General features: G+C 48.9%; 1 protein-coding gene across 1 annotated transcript in view; it reads left to right on the forward strand.

Annotated features, from left to right (window-relative positions):
* The first annotated feature begins 542 nt into the window (after window positions 1-542).
* LOC105456385 (proline-rich receptor-like protein kinase PERK9) overlaps window positions 543-2,423 on the forward strand; it is a 3,773-nt gene continuing 1,892 nt past the window's right edge. The window contains exons 1-2 of the mRNA XM_011700356.1: window positions 543-662; window positions 1,745-2,414. Of these exons, the coding sequence (XP_011698658.1) occupies window positions 543-662; window positions 1,745-2,414 (790 nt within the window). The remainder of the gene's footprint in view (window positions 663-1,744; window positions 2,415-2,423) is intronic.

Genomic DNA, 2,423 nt, shown 5'->3' on the forward strand with positions numbered 1-2,423 from the left:
AGTTCGTTGCTCCGCGAATATGCGATGTCGTGCTCGCGACACGCCGCGTCCAGCGGATTAATGCCCCGATCACCTCTAGCCAATCGCTGTTCTAAATGCGTTCCCGGGCCGCAAAACTGATATCCGGGGATATGCAATTCGAAAGGAAGCACATTTATCGCGCGATTTATCAAACCGCGGCCTCTCGACGGCATTCGCTGCAATTCTTTACAAACGGTGCAGGACCGTCAATATGTGTCTGCTGCCCCGGTTGATTGTAATGTTTCAGACACCGACGATACTGTTGAACTTCCGAATCAGCTTTTATATGTTCGGGTAATTTGTCCCACAATTTACTTATACAGTTTGGAAACTCTCGCAGCAAAACGACTTTCGGTATAACTCTTTCCCAGATAGCCAAATGTAGCGAGTTTGCTATGTTGTTGTCAACAAACGTTGCAGCAACTAATTTTGAAAAACTCGGGACAAGGTGCTTCAGCATTATGTCTGTCGTGTTGTCCTCATGTGAATTTAAATTCAGATGACGGCAAATTAATGGCAACATGTCAGCATCAATTTATAACAGCAACTTGATGACAACTCGAGTTGACAATTTGTCATCCACGATTATCAGCATATTGTCAGCAAATTGTCAGCAACTTGTAGACAACTTGTTATCATCGGTACTCAATCTGCACTCAATAGTTGACAGCAACATGACGGGATATATGCCTAATGAATGTTACATATGCTGACAAAATGCTAAAACATGCTGTACTTTATTGAATTTATTGCATTAATATAATTGTAAATATTATATTAATGTATTTGTAATATTAATAGTAATACAATTGCAAATTTAATATTTTAAAACATTACCAAGCTTCTTTGCTCCAAAACATTATTCATATTTCATACTAAGTGCACACACATAATTATGAAGAGTGCACAAATAATTATGACATGTCCGAACTTCGATTAGATATTAGTTATGTAGAGAGCTGGACAAAATTGTAAATGCGAAAAACAGATACCAACAAACGCTATCTAGCAGCAGTATTGTAAGTATTCATATATAATTTAAATCTAAAAAACTATATTTTTTTACCAAAAAGTTGTCGTAAACGTATGACATTTTTTATTGTCAACATTTTTAGCAACGAGCTACAATTAAAAAATATCATAGCTTGAAAACATATACGCAACAACAAATGGAAATCACAACATATGTTTTGTTGCCGACATGATTTCATCATGATGCTCAAGATAGAACCTTTAATCATTTATTGCTGACATGTTGCTTACATGTTGCCAACAACATAATGTACCACTATTGCTAACCGTTTGCTCTTGAAATTTCATTAACTGTTTATACTGTAGCAATACGCTTACATTAATGCACGCGCGCTTGGCCCGCGCGCCGAGCCCGCGCGCGCCCGCCACGTGACGAGAGTGGTGCGCGGCGTCGCCGCTAGGCGCCGCAGGCGTCACGACAAATCTCGTAATGAAGAAACACCCACGCCCGCTATATCTATGACTCCGTGGGAGGTCCTCAGCCTGTTCCTCGCTTCAGGATAACGCGAGCTTACCTCGTAGGCCGTTATCCTGAAGCATTTTGAGATACCTGTACCCTCGACAGAGCGAGCTCGGCTCTTTGAGATCGAAAGGAAGCGGGAGTCCCGACCTTTCGATCCAAAGTTTCCGCTAGAGCCTCTGCCTTCTTTTCCTCTGCCCACCCAGACGAAATTCACGCCGCCGGTGACAGGACGACCACCACCATCCCGCGGGCAAGGAAACAGGGACCGGACCGTCCCCCGGCCGCAAGGGCGCCTGTCGTCGCTCTACCTGGGAACCTTCCTCCGTCGGCCCCCGAGCTTATCAAGGACAATACCTGGATCCGGGAGTGACGGATCTGCAGTGGAGGCTGGGACCTGAACGTCCCCCAGCCGCAAGGGCGCCCGTCGCTCGACACAGGAGCCCTCCTCCGTCGGCCCCCGAGATCTGCGAAGGACGACGTTTGGACCCGGGGGTATCGTTCCTGCCGTGGAGACTTATCCTGGTGGACCTGCCAGACGAGAGAGTGACAAGGTGGAGGTTGGCGGACCCACGACCTCGGCCGGTCACCACCCAAGTCTCGCGCTCCACGCAGACGGGCGTCGGCTGCGCCCAATCTCGTTCCTCACTGGCGCCTCTGAGCCCGCTGCCAACAACGCCGCAGAAGCCACGAACGCCAGGTCGACCGCGGAGTCCCGTCCGGAGATGGCCTCCGAGCCCGCGGCTATCAACGCTGCAGCAACCAAGGACGCCGGCGCGACCGCCGAGTCCTCTTAGAGAACCTCCGGCGACGCCAGACCAGCCGTCGAGCCTGCCCGCCGAATCGGCGAGCCTCACTAGTCCGCCGCACCGCACGTCGAGCACAAGCACCAGCCCTCGACGTTCGACGG

This window comes from Wasmannia auropunctata, unplaced genomic scaffold (genome assembly GCF_000956235.1).
Source record: "Wasmannia auropunctata unplaced genomic scaffold, wasmannia.A_1.0 LD335694.1, whole genome shotgun sequence".
Lineage (NCBI taxonomy): Eukaryota > Metazoa > Arthropoda > Insecta > Hymenoptera > Formicidae > Wasmannia > Wasmannia auropunctata.